This window comes from Ammospiza nelsoni, chromosome 19, assembly GCF_027579445.1.
Source record: "Ammospiza nelsoni isolate bAmmNel1 chromosome 19, bAmmNel1.pri, whole genome shotgun sequence".
In the NCBI taxonomy this organism is placed as follows: domain Eukaryota; kingdom Metazoa; phylum Chordata; class Aves; order Passeriformes; family Passerellidae; genus Ammospiza; species Ammospiza nelsoni.
In genome coordinates this window covers 2,208,165-2,231,823 of record NC_080651.1, presented here as the reverse complement: position 1 = coordinate 2,231,823, position 23,659 = coordinate 2,208,165, and the positions used below count along the sequence as shown (strand labels likewise).

General features: G+C 41.9%; 1 protein-coding gene and 2 non-coding genes across 3 annotated transcripts in view; 2 read left to right on the top strand and 1 right to left on the bottom strand.

The window, feature by feature from the left end:
* Positions 1 to 21,246, bottom strand: part of ERN1 (endoplasmic reticulum to nucleus signaling 1) — a 32,343-nt gene extending 11,097 nt beyond the window's left edge. Inside the window, exons 1-6 of the mRNA XM_059485524.1 lie at positions 21,150 to 21,246; positions 11,941 to 12,052; positions 3,513 to 3,546; positions 2,500 to 2,572; positions 1,754 to 1,826; positions 527 to 649 (exon numbers count right to left, since the gene is read on the bottom strand). Coding sequence (XP_059341507.1) covers positions 527 to 649; positions 1,754 to 1,826; positions 2,500 to 2,572; positions 3,513 to 3,546; positions 11,941 to 12,052; positions 21,150 to 21,224 — 490 coding nt within the window. The 5' untranslated portion in view covers positions 21,225 to 21,246. The remainder of the gene's footprint in view (positions 1 to 526; positions 650 to 1,753; positions 1,827 to 2,499; positions 2,573 to 3,512; positions 3,547 to 11,940; positions 12,053 to 21,149) is intronic.
* Positions 21,247 to 23,159: 1,913 nt separating this feature from the next.
* Positions 23,160 to 23,225, top strand: LOC132082077 (small nucleolar RNA SNORD104). Its single transcript, XR_009419768.1, has one exon. It is a non-coding gene; the product is annotated as a small nucleolar RNA SNORD104 (small nucleolar RNA).
* Positions 23,226 to 23,392: 167 nt separating this feature from the next.
* On the top strand, positions 23,393 to 23,522 carry LOC132082079 (small nucleolar RNA SNORA76). Its single transcript, XR_009419770.1, has one exon. It is a non-coding gene; the product is annotated as a small nucleolar RNA SNORA76 (small nucleolar RNA).
* Positions 23,523 to 23,659: the final 137 nt, after the last annotated feature.

Sequence of the window (23,659 nt, the reverse complement as noted above, 5' to 3'; positions counted from 1 at the left end):
AACACCACACAGCACTCACTGCTGTCAGCATTTCCTTTTGTCCCAACACTATCCCATGTAAAGGGACACATTGATAGAGAGGTTAAAGAACAAGTCTGTAACATTTATTCCTGTTTCTAGTCAGCACCTCCATGGTGTTGGTGTGACTTTACCAGGCATTTAGCACACTGCACTTGTGATGTCAGTGGATCTGCTCTATTTCCATCTTCTTTAAACAGTTTTTTAAAAGCTGTATGTTACAGAACAAACAGTTCACAGCTGGCAGTGGAATACACCATTAATTACAATACAAATGCCACCTTGTCAACAAAAAGAATAATGGACCTACTGCCAAAGTTTAAAAAACATTATCTCTCTGCTGCTAAAGTTAATAATTGTTCTGTGTACAGTCTAAAATCGTAATTCACAGAAGTTTTTCCAAGAAATGAACTTGAAAACCTGAACTGACCACAGGGTCATTTGTCATGAGCCTAAACTTTAGAAATCAGAATTTTCTTTTAAACTACAGTAAAAAAAAGCATATGACCTGTTCTCCCAAGATATAGGAGGGATGTTGATGGGCAAAGACTTTCTGCAAAAGAGGAAGTCAAGGTCTGCTGTTTCTCCCCAGTCATGAGGTCAACCACGTACCAAATATCCTGCTTTTTACCTGAAATCATAATTGAAGTCACATTACTATTCAGCTGGAAAAACTGCACTTTCATTCAGCTTTTCAGTCTTCTTTTTTCTTTAGTAGACTCATGGACTTAGCACAAATAAAGCATTTTTAATAAAACAGTTTTTCACAGTCAGGCTTAGGTTTGTAATTTAGCACTACTGGCCAATCCCAAACCCACAAACCCCAAACCCAAATACAATATTTAGAAGAGTAAGTACTATTGGCTGAATGATTTTTTGACACATAAAATCTAACAGAACTCTGAGTGCAGTGAGATCCCAGGAGCTCTCAGATGAGGAGACTGAAGTGCTCATAGTGAAAGACAGGAGGTGGAAAAAAAAAAGTGAGGGTCTACATCTTACAAATTTCTTAAGGATTGTAATCCAAACATCCCACTCAAGACTAAGTGAGCCATGGCCTTAATAATTTCTTTGAAGTTAATACATGTATGTTGTGTTTGGAAGTTCAAATAAACATTTTTCTCTCATTTTCTCTCTCCAAGACTTGAAGTGGAGAACCAGAAGGAGCATTGGCCCTTCAGGAGATTTAGAAACTATGCTCACTCTGATCTTCACATATTTTACTGTTGTGATAAGTAATAACTGTCCTTTCTTCTCCTTTTCTCCTCCCAAATCCATCTGCAGTTAGAATGAGTCAGGACAGTGAGCAATTTATTATTTGTACTATAAATGAACTGACTGTATGTCAGACAATGGAGGATGTCTAACTGTGGTGCAATGGGATTGCTAATTTTATCCTAATTATCAGACAGTCAATGACATTTATAATCATAAGAAGATTTTAAGTAGAAGTCATATTTTGTTGAGAGACTGCATCTCAAGAAATAAAAAATCCCCATACAAGCATCTCACTGCTAAGAAAAGGTATTTACTCCTTCAGGAAAACCAGTTGGTTTTAATCATCACAGAGGAACTGCATTCTATATTAATCAGATTTTCTGTTATCAGAAAGATTAATGAAAAATCATAATTAATACCCAAAATTAGGCCTATTTCCTTCAGTCTGTTGGGGAGTCTCTACATTTTGTAGTTGCTGAACATGTTGCAATCTAAAAGAGATAAAATTTGAGCTCACCCATGTACAGGATCCCATCAGAACTGCGACAGGGAGATGCCTGCACCAGCTCTGGAATTGTAAATGGAAGTTTCTAGGGGAAAAACAAACAAACAAACAAACAAACAAACATTTTATTGGTTATTTCTATTATTATAATACCTGAGAATTCAGCCAGAGTAAATACTAAAATATTTAACAATGCCCAAGTTCCTAAGGGAAATCATAGCAGCTGAGGAAAAAATTCTCGTAGGAAGCCAAACATTTTATTTGAGTATCACCACAAAGTTTAAAAATAAAAGTCAAGCATTAAGCAGTAGCTGTGGCCTACATGGATTGGTAAGTGATTTGAAAGGTTCAGCATTTTTGTTTGCTTACTAAATCCTATAAAGATCTGCTAAAGGGGTTAGCACAGAGCATTTATTAATCTTGCTTCTGGCAGATGGTTTTAGAAATGTGTTTGGAGAGAGTGACACATCTAATTGATGTTATTTTGGATATGCCTTCCCATCAAATCACACTGAGATTATTCAGAATTTGGATAACAAACCATAAATTTTATTTGTAGTTATCATTATTTTAGTGAGTTACAGAAAATTCGTACATGGGGACAAGAAGTGGTGTTGATATTTTCAAGTAGAAATCACTTCCTGGCAATGACAAGGTGGCACATTCTGCTCTAACAAAGTAAAAGAATGTTTTCCTTCTGCAAAGCCATGAGGTTGACTGGGGTATTTATTTAGGAAAGAATTTTAAAATATACTTACAGTCAAGCCTTCACTGTTCTTGCCACCAAGTGTGTACAAACTGCCATCATTTGGGTCTGGAAGAAATGCTGGCCTAGGATTTAAACAGCAATTATAAATGATAAAAATGTACTGTGATTCTCAGAGAGCAGGAAATAAACTGTGGTCACTGCTGGCTTTACAGAGAAGTTCATCTGACATTGAATTTTTTGAAGTTTAATTTATTAACTGTGAAAATTAAAAAATATAAGGAAGTTTCAGAACTGATTAAACATAAGACCACTAATGTATTTGAATGCACAAAGATCCAAATGTGGCAGGCAATGGCTCAGGTGAAAGCTTTTAAACTTAATCTACAAGCTCTTAAAATGACACAGATTAAGAAATAGCCTAAATAAATAAAGAAAACCAGAGAGCATAAGGAAGGCAGGAAACAATGAAAGAGTTTATAAAATTAAGTAAAATTGAGATCCCTACACCCAAAGTACACAAAGACCCCCAAACAAACTCTGACCCTAATATCTATAGTTCTGTGATCAAAAAAAGAAAGGATGTCAGCACTGACTTCAGAGACAAAGTTCAAGTCCCAGATTTTCTAGCTAAATGTGAGGTTGCTGCAGGGAGCAATCTGAATTCACAGCTCGAGGATGTCATTTGCAGATTCTGGTTGTGGTGGTGGTTGTAGTTTCCTGTGTTTCACTGGGTTTAGTCTCTGTTTGAGGGGCTCAGTACAGAACCCAGAATCAGTCCTGGCTCTGTCACTCCCCACCTGCCACCCCTGGCACAGTTCACAGCTCTGATGTCCAAACCCAGCAAGGGCTCCAGAGAACAGGCTGCACACAGGATGTTTCTTCTCAGCTATTGTATGTAGCTAATTCTAACCTTTCATCTGTTCCCCATGCCACCTTAAATGGCCTTCTGCAAGGTGTGCAGCTTGTCTGGAACACAGATGGGTTTGGTTAAAATTAAACCAAATTTTAAGTTGTCAGTGAAAATTGAACAAGCTGTAAATGAGATAAAGGAAACAGACTTACTCTTCCACATGGATTGGCACCTGGAGTACAGGATCTGCATGCAGAGAAAAAGAAAAAGTCTAATTAGTAGCAATTCAATCCCTTGAAGCCACCAGATACAGGATCAAGTCAGGCCTGCAACACCTTTCTCCTTCTAGAAAGGCTGATGCACAGTTTGAAAGTAAACTCTCAGCAGCCTCCTCTTGTTCCTGGAACTTGGTTCACAAAATGGGAAACTACAAAGCACTTGGGAAAGTCTTCTGAAGTCCTTAGTTCAGTTTTACCAACACCAAATACCTCAAAATTACTGAGAGCTTACAAAATCCTGAATCACAGGATTTTCACTCCTGATGCCAGCACCACACAAGTACCCTGATTTACAAGACATGCTCTACAATTTCCAAGACAAACATGTGCTTTTTAATGGTATACTGGCAGAAAATACCTCAGAAGGCAAGAGGATGCAATCCTTTAAGTATCTCCACTTCCAGAGGGAAAATCAAACTCCACTGGAATGAGTCTGAGTAAGAGGATGACAAATGACCAAGCAAACATTGTTTTTCACCTCCTCTGTCTCCCTGCAAACATCATGATGCAACAGGAAGGAAATGAGAACAAAAACACTGATGTTTTGACAGCCTTTGGCTGGGAAACTGGCACAGGTTCTGGGCAGCCTGAGTGTACTGGGGTATCTGCAGAGCTAAGCAAGACAAGAACAGGAAATTCAGGGCTCAGTACCCAGGGCTTACAGAGTCTGTACCACTCTGCAGGGCACCACAGCAGAGCTGGGTTTGATGGCAATGGCCTGCAAGGATGACCTGGTTTTACATGGATTAAAAAATGATAACCCCCTACCCAAGCAGATCTCTGGCTGCAACACAGCTGAAAGCAGCAGCCACACAAAGAAGAACATTAATGCCAGAGACAGAAAGAAAACAGGATATGAGGGATAACAGTACAGTTACCTTTATTTCATTGATTTCTTCTTACAACAGTAAACACTCTCAGAGCAGCTTTGTTCAGTACATAACTACATGTAATTTTTTTCTCTTCAAGCCTAAAAAATGTTCCAGGACACACTCCCAAAAGTGTCAAAATAAACTCCATTTAATTCAATGAGAACCCAAACACACATCAAAGGCCATAAGAATAATTAACATTGAAACAAAGGAGCTTAGTGACTCATCTTCTGTACCTGTCTCTACAGACCAGGCTGCTTAGTCAGACCTTCTATTGCATTAACTACATCAAGCAATTCATTTCCATCCCTTGTGTGAAGAAATTGGTTTCAGGATATGTTGGGGGGGACGCCCCTCTCATTGATTATGTGTCAATTATTTCTCAGTGTTTGCTTCAAGTATTCCACAAGCTTTATAATATCTAATATAACACATGGTGATTTACATCACCAGCTCCCCATCCCTAGGGAAAAGCAAGGTAAAAGCAATTTTTGCCCATCATAGACAGTGGATTGACTTGAGCTGAGCTGCTGGGTTGAACTACTAAAGGCAAACTGAGACCAAGTTTATGGACTCAGGGTATCCCTAAATCTGGGTGAAATGACCTAAAAGAAGAGAGACATTAAAAACCAAAGGCAAGAGATTTTGTAATCACAAATGCTTCATGGGAAGGGAATGCTCAGTTTTGTGAAAGAAACAGCATCATGAATCAGAACAAGTGACACCTGGCTCAGAACAAGCAACACCTGGCTCAGTTAAGTAAGACTTAATGCAAATGCTACAAGCATTGCTAAAGGCAAAAGCCAAATAAACTTTGTAAGTCTCTTGAAGAACTGATTACACAGAGAGTGTCTCACATGGTAAGAAAAGAAACTCTCACCTGTGGTGCCAGTGCCTCATGTGAGACAGCAGCAGCTTCACCAGCAGCACTGGGGCAACTCTTTCCTATTCCTAAAAATGCCCTCAAGTGATCACTGGGAGTAACAAAGCTGCACAACTTTTTTGAAGTGACTGCATATTTATTGTTTCATTTTTAACAATGCAGATGTTCTATAAAATCACTTTCTAGTCAACCTGGGCTAAAGATAAGACTAACTAACATAAATAGTTTATTGTCAGAATAATCTTCAGAAACTTTTAATTTTAATTAGAGGACTGTTTCTTCTCTGAATTAAATGGTGGTGTGAAGCTGTTAGATGAAATTACAGTGTAAAACTACTACAATCTGAATCAATCTCCAACTTTGCTAACTGCACTGTTAGTGGCAGGACACCTCACAGACCAGCACAGACTGGGATTGCCTCAAATCTCTCAGTATTTCAGGGGCTTTTCAAACACTGCTCAGGAAAATGTGAACAATTACAGGAAATTTCAAAGGTAGATTATGTCTTCTAGCAACTGATCCTGGTTTGTCCTTGACATTTGCAGGAGAGCCTGGTTAGTAATGCTTTCCCTAGAGCTCCTTCTCTCTCCTGAAAATACACAGTGGAGAGTAATCATACAGCAAAACACTTTTGGGCTAATAGCTTGGTTTTACTTAAATAGATTGCCCAGTCTTAGAAAATTTTATCAACCAAAATAAAGCACTCCCCTCTGCTCCAGTTAAAGATCTGAGAACGTTTGCATGGTTTTATTGACCACACAGTCCCACAACAGTGAAAGGACACACACACACATATCTATGTGCAAGGATTACTTGCATTGAGCTTTTATCCCTCAGCTTGTGTTTCTGAAAGCTGTTGGGAAAATGTCACTTAAAGCAGTTTCCAATGTCATCAATAAATGTCTTCTACACTTTAATAAACAATGCCAGAAGTCTCATGAATGTCTCTATGTTTTGCAGTGTTTTTTTGAAGCACTGCTGCCTATCAGATGACATGAAGGATTCTTATGGCAAATCCCAAGCTATTCAGTGTGTACAGAAACATTGTCATGAAAATCCTTGAACTTCTCTTTAGTACTATGTCTTCAGCATCATGTTCTTCATCAGAAATGAAAAAATCTTGCTTTTACTTGATTTCTTAGTAACTGGAACTTGATTTATGAGCAAAGATAAAAAAGTGGTAGATAGAACAGATTAAGAATTTATGACAAGCAGCAAGAATTTTTTTAATACTTAGTGGCACATGAGCCAAAACACTGATTATTCTGATGGCTTCCTGCACACTGAAGTGTTGTGTGTGAATTGTTAGAAATCATTTATGGATTTCTGATTCATTTCCACACATGAGGCTCTTCACAAGGATGGATGAGTGAGTTTTCTAAAGTGAAAGGAATGCTCCTGTCACTACTAGCACCATCCACCTGAAAAGACAGGCTGTGGAAAGCCATTTTTCTACATTTTTAGTTACTGAGGTGATGTAAATTTTCTCATTTTCTTAACACTTTCATGATCTTGAATCCAGGTTGTGGCTCTGCAGAGATCCTTTGAAGACAGACAATAAACTCTTCACATTCACTTTCATGTGGTTTGGGACCTGTTCCAACCTCTATTTCAAAGTTTGTTTTGAAATAAGAACTTGCTCTGAGATAAAAAGAGAATCTCAAGTTCAATTAATTGCTGCCAGTTCTTACAATAGTTTTCACATGCTTGAACACAGAGCAGTAAAAGAGTGAGCCCTCTTGTGACTGAAGGCACCTTTGCTGCACAAGGGGTCAAACAGAAAAAGCTCTTGCAAAAGTCAGAGCTCTGAGTCCTGCTCTCCTCTCCTCTCCTGCTGCTCCCCACTCAAGTGTTGACATGCTGGGACTGCACCACGTCACTGCTTTCAAAACTCCCTGGACTGCAGTTCCTGTAGCTGGGAAAGTCCCTCTTACAGTCCTGATCTGCTCCAAAGCAGCAACTATTCTGTACTGGAATGAAAGCTGGACAGAAAATGTGATAAAAGTGAAAAATGCATCTCCCTCTCCCTCAAGCTTCCATCCCATGTAGCAGGGAAAAGCCAAGTTCTTGCTAGGTCCTACAGAAAGCTTTTTCCACTTTCTAGACTAAGAAAACAAATGTCAAAATGACTCTGGAGCATGGTGGGGGTGAGTTAGGAAGCAGGACACCATCCTGTAAATATCTCCAGTGCTGGAGAGAAGACTGAGTTTTCTGTAGATATTTCCAATGGTTTTCAATTTTTTTTTTTCTGCAGCCTCTGCTAAAACAGATTATGTTACTGATTCCTACATTCAGCACACACAGGCTTTAGCTTCCTGAACTGGTAACACAGCCTCTACTAGCAAAAAGTTGTAAAATAACCTTGTTAAGAAAAAAAAATTAAAAGGAGATTGATCCTGCATTATAAGGATTTATTCTAGAACTCCAAGTGTTTGTTTACAAGTACAGCAGTTATTAGAAACACGTTAACATAATGTCTGCCCAGTAATTTGGTCAATTATTTGGCTCTATTCCACTGCCCCAAAAGGAACATTTTGACCTGGCAGGCAGATGTCCCAATCCAGTTTTGGTTGCATCATGGCCAGAATATATTTGTGAGTGGGCAGAAATGTGTTACACATTTCAGATGGTTCTGACCCACACTTTGCATACATATATGGAAAGCCTTATGAAACTGTACCCATACACTAAATATAATGCATTTCACTTTTCTCCATATTTCACAAATAATGTAAAAAAATTTAACATAAATTTGCCCTTTGCCCAAACTCTGAGTATTTTTAACATACAAGATTAAAGATAAAGTTGCATGTTGTCATCACTGTAATGTGCCCTTAGAGCCAATGACTGGAAAGGAGAAGTGGGAGGCTGAAATGGTGACTCAGTCACTGCCCCACTGGAATGAGCTGGAAAAAACGGTTTCCTGCCCTGAGGCCCTACCACAAGGTTTGGGCTAACGGGCCAATTGAAACCCACCCTCATCTGCTGCTGCAGGGACTGCAAATGAGGCTGGAGACACAAACTGAGCTCTGGAATTTGTTGAAAACACTATTGTTCTACAACTGTTTTGTTTTGACAATCCTTATTAATATACAGCTATGCACAAAGATATTATTTCTTGTGTGGGAAAAACCAATGTTACTAAAGCAGGACCTACAGACCTCAGACTTGCCCTTTAAAATCTGTATACTGGATCCCATAAATAGAACCTTTATACCTTTGTGTTATCATAAGCATCCTCTAAAATCTATAGGTTATGAGTGAGGTGCTGGAAATCAAAACCTTTTAAACTGATTGTGGACCATCATTTTTTGACTGCTACAAAGAACTGAAGATCACAACAAACAAAATTTCTACTGGCTCTAAATGAGCATCCAAATCTGCATATATTAAATGTTCTTCTGGCAAAATACTTTGAATTAGTTCTTAAGGGAAAGCTTTTAAGGAGCTGGTGAATGAAAAAAAAGAAAAAAGGATGCCTTTGAACAATACAAGAGGACAGAGAGAGCAGAGGAACAGCCTACCCAAAAGTACAGCTTGCAGCACTGCAGCCTTAGCATCTCAAATTCAATATTGTGCTCAAAAACCAAGATCTTGAGTTAACAGAGACATACAAGGTGAGTTTTACAAAGATGTGAGGGAACAGCACAATCTTAAAATCACACTCTTAAAGCTCACACTGAAATCAGAACTGTGAAATTAAATCTGACAGGAAGGAGGAAAGCTTTCTCCAGATTCTGCCTTGCCAGCAGCTTCTCATGACCATCATGACCATCTCTGTCCACTTGCACATAAACACAAATCTGAAGTGCTGCACCTCTGTATCTTTCAAAGAGGTCTGCAGGAAATGACAGATGTTGTTTTATTGCCATCAGTTTTGGGAAAGAGGTTTCATCCTAAGGAACCTGAGGATGCTGACTAAGTAACTTGCTAGTGGCAAGTGCAGAAAATGTGGGGGCCTATGGGAGCCTGTCCCACTGTCACTCAGGGCTGACAGCTCCTTGTACTGATCAGGAGTGGCACCAAGAGAAATGTGAAATGTGCTGTGAAATGTGAGCCACAGCCTTCAACACCAGCTCTTTGTGTGGGGTCACAGCACAAGCAAAGGTGCCTCTCAGAAATTACAGGGGAGGAGGAATATGGATTTTTCTTTGAACTTTCCAACCATTTGCCAGCTTTCCAAGGCCCAGGAAATGAGCAGCATCAGCTACCTGCTCACTGAAAAATCCTGAGAGCTGCCAGAGAACAAGACCCATTGAAGCCAACAGGAAATGAAGATTTTAAGCACCCTCAACAAGTCCACAGTCTCATCACATATAACTGCAGAGACACAGCTTATTTCTGACAGTGGAAAGCCCTATTCCTAACTGACCTAATTTTTGCCTGCTTTATGGGCTGCACAACTATTCTGACTGCCTTTCTTGCCAGCACTGCATGAAGGAAGGAAACCCAAACATGTTATTGTGGTGATAATCATTGGCTCATTTACTCCACACACCTAAGATAAGCTTCAGTGCTAAATGAAAACAAGCCACACATAGCAAGATATTCATGTTTGTTTAAGCACTGCCTGATAATGAACATGGCCTTGGTTTTTTTTTCCCTAATGAAAATAAAATGTACTTGAATTGCCCTTTGTTAAATACCTTGCTGCTCAAGTGCAGTAATAAAATGTTCCTTTCCTGGTGAGTGCCACTGCAGTGCTCCAGGTGACCTCCACACCTTCTCAAAGCACCTGAGCTACAATACATGGTTTATCTGCTGTAATCAGGGTAAAATGGCACCTGCAAGAGCCCTGCTTGCAGTGCAGGCAGCTTCCTGCCAGGCACTCTCTGCTACAGCACCATGTTGCTGACAGACAGTGCACCCAACTCCTGTGTTTATTCACTAATATTAATAATGAATTCTGCACTATTAGGTCTCTCCAGGGGTTCAGCACAGAAAGCTGAATGGGCTTTCATTTGTTTCCAACACTGTCTTGTCTGTTGGGCCTCCCACCCACAGGGTGACCACCAACAAACACAGATTTGCAAAAATAAATAAACCCCCTCCCATTACAAATTCAGTCACCAATTTCTATGTACAGGCCCTTGTTCCACATCCACTTAACTCAGTTAACTCAGGAGGCATCTTGGAACACTGATACCTGCCACTAATTCTTCTTTCATTGATCCCTGTGTGTTGCCCTATTACACAGAAATAAAATAAGGAGCACTAAGTGCTTTGCAAAAATTGAGTGAGCACAATTTATGTACATAAGATGCAGAAGTCAGCAGCAGAGAGGAAACAAGAAGTTCCATAAAACTAGATTATCCAGTCTGGCAGTTCTACAGAACCAACAAGAGTTTTGCAACAATTCTTTTTTAAACAAGGGAAGTTCCTTGAGCAACACACTCTGGTCAAGATCATTTTTGTTACCAAAGGGTGTTCATTTCTTCTTCAAAAAACCTCTTGCCACTTACTAAGTGTGGCTGCAAAGCAATGCCAGTTGTGATACCCTTCCAGACTGGCACTAGGCAGGGTATGTTTGTGTCACTGGAATGACAAAGAGAGCAGCAAGTTTTCCTTAGCCTACAGCAGCACTAAATTGGGAAGCTGACAACCTGCTTTTAGGCAGGGCTGCTCAGGAAAAGGAGGGGTCTAAACTTAAACAGGAGATGGGAGAAGACCAAGATCCTTCAAGAAAATACTTGGCTTGGCCCCTTTTACTCTAAGAGATACAAAAACCTTCTTTCCTCATTTAAAAAGTTAACTTTTTGTCTGATAGATCTGCTTTCAAATACAAATGGCTTCACACAGAAAACAACTGGTGGGTGCTGCAGACACCAGATAGGCACAATCCATTCCCCAGCACTTCAGCTCACCTTCTAAACTGGCAGGTTTAAAAGCACAGGCCAGAATGATGCTGTCACTGACTCCTTCCACTTGACCCTCTAATTTATTTCCAGAGGTGAAGGTGCTACTATCACCACTGCCATACATAATCAGAGTCCCACTAAACAAATTTGCTAATTTTGTTTACAAATACTAATTTTTTCATCAAGACAGAACTAGCTCTGCTCAGTAATTAAAATTACAAAATCACTTCCAGTCACTGAACAATGTTAAATTCCTTTATACAAGTTCAGTTCTTTTATTTTAAAAAACTGTGTGTTCCTAAACATCTGTTATAGAAAAATCCCTGAGGTTTGCACTGCACCAGAGAATGCAGGGTATTCCAGAGACAGAATCCTGCAATCCCTCTGCCATCAGTTCCACAAGCTGACACATCTATTCTGTTCTGTGCTTGCTTATATTGCAGTCATTCCCATAAAACATGACACCTACCAATTATACCCCCACACCTTAAACATCCAGAGGAAACAAACAAGCAAACAAAACCCCCCAAAACCTAAAAAACCCCCTCACATAAACCTGGAAAATACCTACAAGTGAAATTATGAAGATGAACATGAATCTAGAAAAACTGTAGTTTAATTCTGGAACAAGAACAAAATTAAAAAAGAAAAGAAAGTATTTACCAGATTTTACAAGAGCTGGAATTGCCAATTATTTTGCCTGTTATTTCTGCAATTGAGTAGAGGCCATCAGGACACCTCCTGCTCACCTTCTTTTAAAGTCCACTTGATTGCTCCTGTCCTCTTGCTGACAGCATGCAAACTTCCATCCAGGGTTGAAACAAACAACAGTGTTTCTGGCACAGTTACTGAGCTGCTGTTCTGGAAAAGAAAAACCAATATGATGAGTATGATTATTTACTACAGAGTTTACTCATAACTGTCAGACAGTACATGGGCTAGAATATCTCTTTTTTTAAATGCACAGACTGAACAATTTTCTTGCCCCTGGAAGAAAATTCAGTGATTTTTGGTTTGGTTTGGTTAATTTGCTATTAACACTGCAGATGTCACTGTGCTAAGTTCCTTTAGAAACAGACTGGGATATGCTTTAACTCCACCTCCATTTTCAATGTGATATCAAATCTTCTTGCACTAGAGTTAGGAGAGAGCAGAGGCAGGGCTGATCTAGGGAAGGACTGACAAAGGGACCATGCAGTAAGTTGTGAAGAGTGGGGAAGTTCAGAGCAGCTCAGAGAAGCCACATGTCAATGTCAAAGGCATTCTCCTCCCTCTCCTCCCAGGCACACAGAACATCCTCTGCCAGGTTCAGTCCCCTAGAAATGAAGAGACATTGGCTGGGTGGAACCTGGATAAATACAACTGAACAATGACCAATAAAGTCTCCTGTGGCTGACAGATGGAGCTGCAAGCACTGACAGCTGCTCTGAGCAAGGGCAAAATACTCAGGAGAGATGCAGTTTAAAGGCTGGAGCAGATCCATACTGGTAAATCTCTTAATTGTGGTTTTACACCTCATGTCTCCCAATATTGTCCTTCTGCAGTACAGAGTAAAGAACACTGCTAAGGCATGTGACATAAGGATGAGCACATGCACAGTGATCTCTGAGCAAGCAGCTGGCTGCAGGGCTCAAACCTCCATTTCCCAATCCAATTCATTCTGCCCTGGGGAGCAGTTTGGTGCCACTGTCCTTCCTCCAGCCCAAGCAGGTTTTGAGCTTGGCCCTTGCAGAAAAAGGAACTTTATTAAAGGGCATCACACAAACACCAATGACTCAGAACTATGCAGTTATTGTGGGAACTAAGTCCAAGGTGTTCCATCACACAAAGCAGAACAAGCATGTTAATTTAACGCCTGCTCTTTTCTTCCTGCCTAAAGATGATCCCAGACATCCTAAGATTGACCCATTTTTGTTTTCCAGGGCTCAAGTTTTTGCTCAAGTAACTTTTCATTTGCAGGCTGTATCTGCATTGCTCATCTGTGTGACACCTGCCACGTTTCAAAGTTTCACAGTTAAATATAGTTCTTAACCTACCACACAACATGAAAATGTATTCATTTTACATAATTAATGTCTTCAATGACTTATTGTAAAAAACAATTACTGGTCATGTAAAAATTACTGCAAAGCAAAACACCTAATTGCCAAATTAAAATACAAGGAATAACTTTCTTTGAGCAGCTATACATTTTAGTGCAATCCAACTAAGGCATTATACTTTCAGGCAAAGCACAGAGCTAAAAGGATAATATAACACAGTGCTAACTAGCCAACACTCAGGTTGCACCTATAAATATTGTACATGGTTCTTTCCAGCCATAATCAGCTGGAGCACACCATTGTAAAATAGTGCAGAAAAAAATGGAAGTACAAGTCAACAGTATAGCAACCACGGATCAGAAATAATTGCTGGAGGGTCAGAAAAAATGGGAGAAGTATCTAACACGTAAATATAATATTCTTTACATGACATTGTTAAATTATGCAGGCTGCACAGCCATCTTCACTTAGATAAAATATTTACATCTGGGATTAAACTCTGCAGTGTTTGTTCAAAAGGGACAATGCATAACAGTTGCCCCATAAAAAAGCACCTCAAGATGTTACTGATCAGAACTGAACCCACAGCACCTTTCCAGCCTAACAACCTGACTGGGTGTAAGAGCAGAGGGGCTCTGTTGTAAAATTAGGAGAACTCAGTCATCTGTATTATTACTTTTGTTAAACTATTGTAGCCACTGTATCAAAGTAATTAATGAAAATTTTGTCCCCTAGATATTTTTGTACACAAAACTACACTTAGGATGGTGTAGTTGATTAACCATATTAGTCCAGTCTTCCTTAAATCTGCATTTAACAACCCAGATTCACTGATTCTGCAGTGAGGGGGGGAAGACACAGCCCACACTCCACTCTCACAACCCTTCAGGGCTGAAAACCATCTGATTGTGAGGCTCAGTTTAGTGAACACAGTGAAACTGCACCTAGAGTGAAACAGTAAATTGAGCAAGAAAATACAACTGTTAAAGACAGGAAATTAAAACTATTCGAGTTCCTTTAAATTGCAGGTGGGAATTTGACACCCAGAAGGTAATGACTAGTGTTGAAGTTTAGTTGCAACTAAAATACAACATACAGCAAATCCACAACATTGTCTGCATATACAGGGTAAGATTGTTTTTCTAGGCTACTTCTTATTCTCTGTATAAGTCTTATCTTTATCTTATCTTACAGAATCAGTATATTCTTCATAAACCATGTTGTCTTCCTGTCTTCTGATTAAGAAATAAATACATGTAACGTTTTCACAAAACATTTGCCTGTAAAATACCCCCATGAGTATGGTTGGGTATCACATACCAGGAATACACAGTGTATAGAACATTATTTGTTGTAGATTGTAGATTTAACACTTTCATAATTAACATTTGAATATTTATTTATTGGGACATCAAGGATACAGAAATTAAGGAATTAAATGTGAGCTCTGAAACTCTGATCAAAACATCAGCAACCAGTATTGTCTTCCAGATTGTTGGTGTTTCAGCAGGTTCCTAGGACTTGGGACCAAACAGAAAGTGCAAACATGCAAAGGGTTCCTTGGCACACTGCACTCAGAGCAGGAAAACATTTCTGTACTTCCCTCCAGTCACAAACTGAACAACAGAGAAAGAAAACTGTAGCTGAAGAAGGGCTCCTGCAAGTTTCAGTGGAAAACCAAATGAACACCTGGCTGTTGCCTAAACAGTTCCACAGTTCTCAGATATGACCAAGATCATGAAACCCCAACAGCTCTTTCTGAGCTTTTCAGTGTAGGACCCTTGGTGTGGGAGGGGAGAAGCACCAATTCCAGCTACATCCCATGGTGTCTGGTGTGGTTAACAGGGAGAGGTGAACCTTCCTGGGTGGGAAGGACCTGGGGCATGGTTAACAGGTGTCTGGTGTGGTTAACAGAGACAGGTGAACCTTCCTGGGGTGGAAGGACTTAGGGGATGGTTAACAGGTGTCTGGCATGGTTAACAGGGAGATGTGAACCTTCCTGGGATGGAAGGACTTGTGGCATTCACAGGCACCACAGGAACAGCACCCTGGAAGAGCCATCAGGTGTCTCCAGCCAGGGAACCCACCTGCTCTGGGCCCAGTTCTGCTCCCTGGGAGAGAAACCAGCACTGCAGCTCTGGGGTTCCTGTGCCAAGGAGATGCTGCCACATTTGTGCATCATTTCCCTGTAAAATACACAGCTTTTCTGATGTTCTCCCTCAAAGCCCTTCCTTCCCCCCAGCAGCTCAGGTCTGTGTTTCAGTTTCACTTCTTCTGAAGGGCTTTCTTCTATTCAGCTATCAAAGTCACATTGATGTGGTCACTGCAGCCCTGTGTGTTGGAGATAACATCTCCTTTGGGGGAAAGACTGAATATAGGGCACATTTCATTAGCTCTTCCCTTACTTCTAAATTTGTATTTGAACACAGATGAAATACATAAAATGCCATTATTAAAATCAGCCATTCACTCATAATTTTCAAAGCACATGATACCATGCAGTTGACATTACCCAGCTCAGTAGCACACTGACCCTGATGAAGCATCTGACCTAAATTTAAAACAACCCAATGACTCTGTAGATTTTGCTATGCAATATTGCTCATTTATTTTGCTCAGTATCTACAGTAATCACTTGGAGAAGGCTAGGGAGTAAGTATAATAATATGGAAACAAGGCTTTATTCTTTGAAATTTTATCAAGTGGTAGAAAATTGAACAGATTATTTAAATAATTACTTGTGTTTCATCCAGACAGAAAAATTAAAAATACTTTCTCTCGGTTTTATTAGTGACTTTTATCAGTGGCTAGAGACTGAAGTATCAAAGTTGCAAATATTGAATAGATTTGATTTTGAACACAAAGCTTTGTAATTAATTGATAAATGGATTAATTAAAGCCTGGGATAAGCATTGCAATGAAAAATAACCAAAATTATAAAAAACTGTATGTACAAGACACACTTGTTTTCATTTTTCTATGAAGTATGTAAGAGCTTTCTCCACCACAAAAAGACATCACAATCTGAGTCCTGAGACAGACTCTATGATAACTGGTAACACAGATCCTGTCCTCCCTCCCTGCAAGTGTGAGGTCCCAACTGTTGTGATGCAATGCAAATTCTTAAGAGACTTTTATTTCATATTGCAATCCTATTTCTAGGAAGATACATCAACTGACTCCAAAAAAAATATGTCAGGACATGAAGCAACTAAGCAAAAAGAACTTAATTTAGTGAACAAAGAAAATGAGACGGAAGGAAAACCTGGCTTTGTTCCTTCTTTAATTTCATCTGAAATTGCTGCATCTATTTTAACACCTACCCTCTTTGGAATTCAGTAAGAGCTTCTACTGCCCTGGCAGTCTGTACTCATAACAATCTTCCACATCAACAGCTATATAAGGTTAACAATTTACAATAATTTGAAATTACATGGGGACTGCTTTAGAATTAATTTTAATAATTCAAAAGACAAAATTTCAAGGTCCCATTGGATTCAAATTTGACAAAAGTTTTAAAGCTGACTGCTAATAATCTGTAACAGCCTAAAATTTGTGACTAAGAAGAAACCAGCATTTTAAAGCTAGAATAGAAATATACTATCTAATAGAAAAAGAAATTAACTTTATATATACTAGTTAAGTCTCCCATAAGAATCTTCCCCTCAGTCTAGATCTACCATATCTTTAGTTAAAATGTTTTAGAAATCCAAGTAACAAAATTACTCAAAACAATTCTGAAGGACCTGGCAGTCAAGGGAAGGTCAGTGAAAGCTGCAGAACAAGTTCTGGTGTGTGTGTGGTGCAGTTCAGTGTCAAGGGTGATAACATCTTCCTTCACCCCAATAGCTCAGATTTTTCTAAGGGTTAGCAAAGCTATGCCTTAATTTTTTTTTTTTTTTGTGTTAGAAGAAAACAGATTCCCATGGCATTAATTTTTTCTATTAATTCATCAGCTTAAAATCACCATTTTTGAAATGAAGGTCACCAGGAAGGCACAAGTTGCACTGAAGTCAGTGGGGAAGCAGACAGAAAACCAGACCACTGAGTTCCTTGAGGTCACAGCTCTGCAACCCAGAAATACATTTTGCTGTGGGGGTGATACCACAAGAGGTTCTTCAAGTATGAATAAAGAACAGGAAAACACTTTCCAGGGACCCCAGATGGGTGACAGGGTGTGCTGATTTCAAGAACTGATTTCATAGAGATAATTGTGTGCTCATGAGTAAATAAAACTGTGCCATGTCTTAGCAGGGAAATAATTTTCTTTTCTGAGTCAAGTAGGAATACATATGCACCAAACTTAATGTGTTGGGCTGATGGATGATAAATGATGGATGATGTGCTAACTATACCAGCCCTCTAATGTCTTTGATAATGCCTGGCTTACCAAACCAAAATGTTGACAAGATACAAATTGTCACTCAAGGAAAAAAATCCATGATATTCCTCACTCCATACTCAGCCTCATAAACATCAGGCTGTGCACTCCCATTTTACTCCAAAACTCTTAAAAACCAGCTTCAGCACTGACAGCAGCAGACACTGTCCTCACAACAACAAAAGGCCTATACCATAACTGATGCTACTGGAAGCACAGCTGGTAAACCAATAAGGACCCAAAGCAAAATATTTTTAGACATTAGCACACACTGCAAGCACTTGGCATATTCATCACAGACAGCCTGTGAATCATTACCCTGCTTTTGACAGCTATCTCATTACACTGCCAGGCTACAGGCTAAGGCTCCCTGGGCATGATAAAACCAGGCCATGAAGAAAGTCTTTGTAAAATTCAGTCAACTACAGGGGGGAGTTTTCCAGTATAACTAATAATGAAGCTAAGATATGAAAGAGAGTTGACAAAAATATGTTTTATCTTCTTTAGAAAGTGAAATCAAATCCTCAGATCTTTCAATCTTAAACTGAATCCTACCATGTCTTTGTTAGGCATTTCTCATCACGCTGTAACCCAGTTCAGTGAGTTCTCATTCATACACCCACCCTCCATGCAATGGAAAAACTGAGCAGTGCAGGAGATCCACTCCTGTTCCCTGCCTGGACTCACCTTGGGGTGGTCTCTCCAGCTGAGCTTCACCTTTGATTCTCTGTGTAAAACCCAAATGTATTTCAACAGACACAAGAACACCCACAGCCCAAATGACAGCAGAGTTATAAACATGTGAAATTATACTCCAGGACAGAGTTGTCCATGATAATTCAGGTGTGCAAGACAAATTTACATTTTCCTCCTCCATCAAACAAACCTCTTAACCCTATTACACTATTTTTGAGCAACTAAGGAGATCTGCAACTCAAATAAAAAGTATTGATTAACTCAGTGCTTGAATATGTCCTCTGGAAACCTTCTGCTGTCTCACATGGGTTTTCACACCTATCAGCTCTCTGGCCAAACACCTCATGCTGAGATAAAGAACACAGCAGAAGAAACAGCACCTGGCTGAGGCTGGGGTTTTTCCATGTCAGGTGCTGCCTGCACAGGGTAACCCAGCACTGAACCCGTCCCACTGGCTGCAGGAGGGGACAGAGCCGTGCTCCAAATGCCACTTTAATCCCAGAGAGCTTGGTATTCTTCAGCTGCACTGACTCCACAAACAAACACGGTTTGGAACATCCCAGGGCTCAAAAAAACAAGGGATTTTTCACTCTAAAGAGAGCTGTAAATCATTACTGTGTAATATTGATGGCGACTGTAATTTACTGACAGCTCTACTGCATTTCTCATTGCTCTATTGAGATTTCACCTTTTTAATGTGCTCCCATTCATTGGAGGGCAGTTCCAAGAGCTGTAAACTGTGTACCCAAACAGCAAGAAACAGCATTTTCCTGTCTGTAAAGAACAGTCAGGAAAGGAAGACATTGTATGAATTTATACAAACTAAAAAAAAAATTAGAGATGAGATATTGGGTAACAAAGAGTACATTTATCAGTCAAAGAATTTACAAAACAGCAGATCACCACCACTACTCTTAAAAGAAATCTACAGAAAAAACAATCTGCAAAATCTTTAGGCAACCTCATGTTTTCAAGTTACCTCAACACCAAAATTGTATGCCAGTCTTTCTCATGGGAGTTCATTATTCAAGTGACATGAATAGTTTTAAATAAACCTCCACAGTTAAATGGGTTATTTACAGGTGAGATGACTGGGACTAAGTTCATGACTAGGAATGAAAACTAATTCTGAAAAGCAACTGTACTACAGAAGAGATTTCAACTTGGAAGTCATGGTGAGGATCTACAGCTTGCAGAAAAAGACCAAGGTAAGAGCCAAGAAAAGGAACAGAAATGGAGAACTCGGACACTGATCTGAGGTGAGATGGCAGAGCAGGGAGACCAAGGGAAAAGGGAAATCTAGAGAAAAGATGGGCTGAATTTTACCAGGACATGAGTCCAGTCTTTTGTGATTATGCAAGTAAAATTATATAGAATTTAGCAATAATCTGTTGATTTCAAAAATATTTTAGGTATTTAAAAATATTTCTTAATGTTTTTATTCAGGACTGTTTTTAAAACTCAGTGAGTTGCGAATCACTATTTTCCTTGCAAAATCTGAAACCCACCCTGTGAGCACCCTGAAAAGACCTCAGTCCAACCTTACAGTCCAGTCTAAGACAAACACATTAGCACTCTACAATAAAGATTGTAAAGTAATTTTTGTTGACAGCCTGTATTTAATTTTTTCCAGTTTCCTAAAAAACTAACAAGACTAGGTATGTTGCCAGCTTAACTGCTAATGTGTTTACTTTACTTCTAAAGAAGGGGAGTGGAGTTATTGTATCACAGGTGAAAAACAAACCTTCAGCTTTGCTAAACCTGAACTAGAACCCCATATATTACAGCAGCTTTTTCAGGTAACAATGAACAATCCATCAAAGAACATAACCTAAAGCTTTCTTGTGCTACACGTGACTATAATGGAAACTGAATGCCAGATGGCCTTTTCATTGTCTCCTGATCTGCAGAACCTGCTAGCAAGCACACCTTTCAGAAGGAAATTTTTGAAGTTAGCTCTTCATCTCAGTACACACACAGCAGACAGCACCCACTGTAAAGTACACTGTTTAAAATTATTACCTCTGTAAAAATAATCTGCTCAGCATTCCATCTGCTTTGCATGAGTTTCCCTATTCCATGCACTTTTATTGCTCCACCTATTGCAATAACCTTATAAGCAACCTGGTTATTTCTTAAGAGGTTTCGCAGGGCAGTGACTCGTGCACTTTGTCTTCCACCTTTGAATTTAAAACTGTGGATTTGGATCCCAACCAACCACATGTACATTAATGCACATTGCAGTATTTACCCTGGAAACAGAATGATCAAAATGCCAAGACAGTATAGAAGGTATGTAGGCAAACACATGTATTTGGTTATCAATACATGTCAATACAATGTGTGGGGTTTTTTTCCAGAAAAAAAACCAAACCCCCATACTGATTAAGGGACAGCAGACTTTCTAGCATGTCTCACTGGCTCCCGACACATCTACATAGTTTCAGTTTACAAAAGTTTCTTTGTACTACTGCTTCAAAAGTTTTTCTGTGCTACTTTTTACAACTGTCTCCTGGGAAATTAACTGTATTTTCATATTGCGAGGATTATGAGATACACGTCCAGGTTACATGCCAGGTGGGGCTCAGCTGCAGGTACAGGGCTGTTGGGCTGGGACAGGCTGTGGGGCTGCAACCCCCAGGGCTGCCTGCGCACACAGGGGCACACGGCGTTAGCGACGGTGGGCAGGCGGTGTGCTGGCTCTGCGGGCACCGCCGGGCTGCGGGCACCCCCGGCAAACCCTCGCTAACCCCGGCGGGACCCCCCCAGCTCCCTCCCGCGGCCCTCCCCGCGCCCCGGCTGCCCCTGCCGTTCTCCGGCCCAGCGGGCCCGGGCTTACCGCGAGCCTCGGCGGGAGCAGCAGCAGCAGCAGCAGCGCGGCCAGGCTGAGGAGGAGGCGGCGGAGCGGCTCCATGGCTGCACCGCGGGGCCGCTCCCCCCGCACGGCGCTGCCTCCGGAGCGGCGCGTCCGGCGCTCCCCGCGGCGGGCGGGGCGGGCTCAGGGACCGCCCGGCCGGGACACGCACGTCAGCCGCGGGCGGACGGGCCGCGCCGGGCACCGCGCTCAGGGACCGCCCGGGCAGCCGCAGGCCCGGGGCCCGGGAGCGGCCAGAGATGTTCCGCGGCTTCGCGCTGCTGCCGGAGCCTTCCCGTTCGTGTGAGCCCCGACCGACCCGCCGCCCGGCTGGCAGCCCATGGGGAACCGCGAGGTGCGGTGGCTACTGCTGCTTTGTTTTTGTAAAAAAATATCTAAATCTAGGCAGCACGAGTCAGTCGCCTCCCTCCCCCGGCACCACCCTGCCCGGAATAACTGGGTGCCCAAGGGAGATGATGGAGTCACCGTACCTGGAGGTGTTTGAGGCATCTGGATCTGCCACTGAGTGATACTTAATGGTTTGGGGGCTACAGTGGCAATGCTGGGTAGACAGTTGGACCTGATGATCTTAAATGTCTATTCCAACCTTGATGACTCTGTGATTCTTGTCTTCCTACGGATTTTGTATTTTCAGAACAGATCATGCCAAATGTATTTGGCATAGCTCCTGCCTTTGACAGACATAGTTAACTCTGGGCCTTGCAAGGCCTTCAATAAATGCCAAAAAAGAAGCCCCTACATGCCCCTTTGAACCAAAACACTGGTCCAGGCTTCTCTGAACAGATAAAAATAAAACACAAAAAGTATTGAACCAGATGGAAGAAGCTTCAAACAGAAGAGAGTAAATTTAGAGTGCCTGGCAAAGGCCCAGTGTTCAGCCACCTATTTATATAACAAAGCCACTTTGTCCTTGTACATGTTGTTTGCTTTTTAATGGTGATATCACTAATGGAGCTGCAGGGCACACGGAGTTCTGGGCATGCCATATGCACACACGAGCTCCCACAGTGAGCTGCCTTTGATAGTGGGCAGGAGATGTAATAATCACCCAGAATCACAGAATATCCTGCCTAGAAGGGACTGAGGATCATCAAGTTCAACTCCTGCTCAGGACACCCCAGCAATCCCAGTGCCTCAGAGCCTTGTCCAAATGACAACCTGACCTGTAAGTCTGAATACATAAAAATATACTGGAGCTACAAACCACACTGTGATTCCAGTTCTCCAATGCGTTTCTTTATGGGGCCTTGGCTTTTAAGAATTTGTGCCATGTGAGAACAAGCAAACCCCTAAACACACTGTGTGTGCCATGGCAGCAGCACCCTGCTACATTAGAGGAGGAATTTACCAGTTGCTGTATAAATGCTGTAGTGTGCCAGATCCAAGCTGGAGTTATTTCACACTAGTGTCTCCCATGGCCTCACAGGAGATAAAAAAAAATAAAACCAGCTGAGGTAGGAGGGGAGTCGGGTGTTGGTGAGCACCCTCAGCCCCCCAGCTGCTCCCCTCAGGACCCACCTCAGCACCTGTTCCGCCGGAGCAGATCTGAGTGAAGCCTCACCTTTTATATTTTTAATACTGAGCCTTATTTCTTCACAGCAACAAAGCGCTAGAACAAACTAGAAAGAGTACTACTGTTCCCGAAAAGGCGAAAAGCTGCCTCACACGGCGGGGAGCAACACGAAACCACCGGGGCCCCTCAGACCCCGCACTTGACCTCCCTGGGCCGCCCCGCCCGCTGCCTTCACGCGGCTCCGCCCACGCTCGCGCGCGCAGCAACCACATCAGCACGTGACCCTGGATTCCAATCCTATTGGGCAAGGCAAGGAGGGCGGGGCTAGCCTCTGTATAAAAATGAGCGCGGCGGATTCTGGGTCTTTCACTCGCCGTAGCCAGCGAGGTGAGCGCGGTGGCAGGAGCGGAGCGGGGCGGGCGGGCGGGGCGGGGCGGGCGGGCGGGCGGGCGTGAGGCCGGGCCGCGATGATGTCTCTTGACACGTGTTAGACTGCTGACATACGTGAAGCAAAACTACTTCTGAGCGCCCCGGCTGCGTCCACCCTGCGGGGCGGCCGTGGTGTAGGGCATCAATAACGTCCCCTTTACTCTCGGTGTTTTGCAGGTCCTGTGCAGCGACCGGCGGCCGGGAGCGGCGGTAAATAAAGCTTTTGTCACCCAGAGCGTGTCCGGCTGGTTCTTCCGCGCGTGCCGCACTGCCTTTGACCCGGCGGTGCCCGCCTGGCGCCGCCGGCCAAGCAGCGGTGCTACAGCGAAGCGCTTGTTCATAACTGGCGCTGCTCGGCCTGACCCGGGCGGTGCTTTTAAAAGCAAGTGACATTTGTTTGCGAGTGCGTGTCACCCTCGCGGGGACACAGCGGCGGAGGGCGCGGGGCCTGCGGATCCTGCAAGGGGAGCCCGTTCCGGCCGGAGGGCGGTGCCAGGCCCAGGCAGAGCCGCGGCACTATGGCGGCGCAGTG